Source organism: Diaphorina citri, unplaced genomic scaffold (assembly GCF_000475195.1).
Source record: "Diaphorina citri unplaced genomic scaffold, Diaci psyllid genome assembly version 1.1 scaffold278, whole genome shotgun sequence".
In the NCBI taxonomy this organism is placed as follows: domain Eukaryota; kingdom Metazoa; phylum Arthropoda; class Insecta; order Hemiptera; family Psyllidae; genus Diaphorina; species Diaphorina citri.
In genome coordinates, this window is record NW_007377714.1 from 147923 (window position 1) to 151276 (window position 3354).

Sequence of the window (3354 nt, forward strand, 5' to 3'; positions counted from 1 at the left end):
TGCTAGGTAATCTAATTTGCTCTTTTAACACTTTCTACTTACCTTTCTGTCTTTACATTTCTCATTTCAGGTGAAATGTAGTTGGCAGATTTGAAAAAATTAGCCATTGTGAAGGTCTTGACAAGTGGCAAATTTCTGCTGTCTGCTTTCACAAAGCCTTCTTCTAACAACACCTTAGACATTTTAAAACGATAAAGCTTGATGAAATACTTTTTAATTTACTAAAAAACACTGAAAACTCTTTTAAATCGATGCTGCAAATAGTAGAACACAAGCCAGAAATGTGAGGAAATGGCGTCTTCCAAATATTCCAAATAGTTGTTTACATAGTTATGACGTCACGAGATGAACAACCAATCAGATTGCGTTATTAAATCAACGACCTTTGAGGAGCATTTTAATCGCTTAGGAGGGACTTTTTGGACTTTTTGACAGCAAATTCGAGTTTTTCAGGTCATTTTACCTATATAAGGGTCATAAACTCGAAAAAAAATCTCATTTGGGACAGCCCCAACGTAAAACGTAAAACACTAAACAGGCCACAAGGAATAGGGAATCGTTTGGAGTTATTGGATATCTTCTCATATTCCTAGGAATGGCTGAATATTTGGCTTCTATTTTCGGGACAGAGAAGGATAAGTAAGTACCTTTAGCATGTGCTTGTAAAAAATCCCGATTTTAAAAAATGGCCGGGCCGGGCCCACAAGTGAGCGTATTTGGATAGGGGGAGGTTTTTTTTTATATTTGGCGCGGCCACTGGCAACACTGTCGAGTTTGGAGTTGGGAGTTGGGATTGGGACTTTTGGAGGATTGGAGATTGGAGGGCCGGCTTTTTAATTTTTAATTTTAATTTAAATTGTTCAATTTTTGGCAATTTTCAATTTTCATCGAAAAGACGTAACGTAAAACACTAAACAGGCCACAGGGAATAGGGAATCGTTTGGAGTTATTGGTTATTGGATATCTTCTCATATTCCTAGGAATGGCTGAATATTTGGCTTCTATTTTCGGGACAGAGAAGGATAAGTAAGTACCTTTAGATTTGTAACAATGAAGGGATAGAGACTGGCTTGAGATGTATCCGTCCCTTGACTATAAAGTCCGGTTATCTATATTCAATTTCTTAACCATCTGGAAGGTTTATCTATTAGAATGGTGATGACATCTTGATAATGAGTTAGTTGAAGAAATGAATATTAAGACAGTTCAATATTGCTTTTGTCCACCTGCCATCAGTCCTACGAACAATGTGACCTGCACATTTCCATTTCAATCTCATAATGGTTTCTAACTGTGAGTGAGAGCCAAGAGCAGAGCAAACAAAGACTCTCAAAAGAATCAGTTCTTTTTAATGGGTTCACTCGGTTCTTTTGAAATATGTACCTTTAGGGCTATCATGGTCAGTACTCAGTAGAAATATACTCTGTACTTCTTAGGTCTAAATACATTGGTACCTACGTAAATAGGCAGATGTGGAGGTATGCCATGAACCACACAACTCTTCCTGCTTTTCACTCCATACACAGAAAAAACATCACACAACCTGTGAGTGAGAGCCAAGAGCAGAGCAAACAAAGACTCTCAAAAGAATCAGTTCTTTTTAATGGGTTCACTCGGTTCTTTTGAAATATTTTGCCCTTTGATTAACTCTGTTAAAACTTTTGCATCCCTAAAAGTTGGTATTCATTCATTTGATGCATATTCTGGACAATATAAGGTCTGTTTTTCATTCCTACTCCGCATCAATGCGGCGTTCACTCTGTGTCAGGAGTGGGGATAAAAATTGGAAATTCAACAAACATGACGACATCTAGTGGAGAAATTACGAAACATTTTTTTCATTTCCCTCAATCCTGTTAAGTGCACAATCAGCACAATGAAGAATGAAGAAATTAAGTTTTTTTAATTTTCCGAATTTCCGAAAGATTCGAAAGAAAGAAGAACAGATGAACAGAAGAACTTTCGTGAAGATCTGAAGAATTGAAGTAAAAGTGTAAAGTTTAAAGCTGAACAAGGGGAGGTGGATAGTGGAGCTGAAGGAAGAAGTATTTGCCCAATCAGTGAATCTACTAGAAGAGAAACCACTGCAAGTGAAGGTGATGATTTTTCCCTCCCTTAACCCAAAGGTCTACCACTGTCTACGGTCTAATGTTTGGCACTTTGGGCTCCTGTAACCTGTGCAAGCACAAATACATAATGCCTGCCACACCCACTCAGACCGTTTAACAGACCCAAGGTGTGTCACACATTCTGGTGGTCTGAGAGTGAGTGGCTGGCCTAAGAAATGGACCAACATAGAGCCAGAATGATACTGTCGACCTGTGAACAAGGGATTACAGAATGGGGGTAACCACTTGCAATTGCCAAGATATGCAATTTTGTGGTGGTTGTATATTCTTTTCTATATTGAAATAATTGTGAACAGAAAATTCAATCAAGAGGACAGTGATTATTAAATGACATTAATTGATTACAGGTTGTCAGCATTTGTATCGGAATGGGGGTAACCACTTGCAATTGCCAAGATATGCAATTTTGTGGTGGTTGTATATTCTTTTCTATTTTGAAATAATTGTGAACAGAAAATTCAATCAAGAGGACAGTGATTATTAAATGACATTAATTGATTACAGGTTGTCAGCATTTGTATCTACCTACCAGAGCATATGATTAGTTACATCAAAGTTTGTGTTTGTGGATTATGGGAGTAAGTATGGATACTAACCTAACCCTATAATAACTAATAAGTTAGATAGGTAGGGTAAGGTGGGGCAAAGGTTCACATTTTTTTTTTTTTTTTTTTTTTTTTTTTTTTTTTTTTTTAATCTTATCTTATTTCTCTTCCCCCACAGCTTATCAGTTTAATAGAAAATACAGAGCCGGATCGATCCTTGTGCTCAGGCATAGTGACCAAGCTGAGAAACAGACTGGATAGATAATTTTGTTTTCTTCAAAATGATATTTGATTCAATTGAAAAAAGTTGTTCAAATTTGAAATATTGATCAAAAAGTAAAAAAAAGTCAAATGTGTACCTTTGCCCCATCCAAAAGTATGCTCTGTGTACCTTTATCCCACATAATATGTACTAATAAATGGAGAAAACCTTCAAGTGGAAAATGACAAAAAAAAAAAAAAAAAAAAAAAAAAAAATTTTAAAAAATTTTTAAATGGAAACAGATTTAACAGATCGTGCCGATCGGCAAATGCCGGTTGAGTGGAAACGCACCATTAGAAGTACAATAATTCATCTCTGAAGTACTATACTCATAGTACATAGTCATATCAACCATAGGGAAGCTGGAAGAAAGTTGTATGTCTGTGGTATAAACTGCTTCTGGCCTTCCTGCTTTGCA

The 3354-nt window shown here is 36.4% G+C and overlaps 1 protein-coding gene across 1 annotated transcript in view; it reads left to right on the top strand.

The window, feature by feature from the left end:
- Positions 1–1911: 1911 nt before the first annotated feature.
- Positions 1912–3354, top strand: part of LOC103506975 (probable ATP-dependent helicase PF08_0048) — a 27094-nt gene continuing 25651 nt past the window's right edge. The window contains exons 1-2 of the mRNA XM_026821938.1: positions 1912–2096; positions 2634–2707. Coding sequence (XP_026677739.1) covers positions 2702–2707 — 6 coding nt within the window. The 5' untranslated portion in view covers positions 1912–2096; positions 2634–2701. The remainder of the gene's footprint in view (positions 2097–2633; positions 2708–3354) is intronic.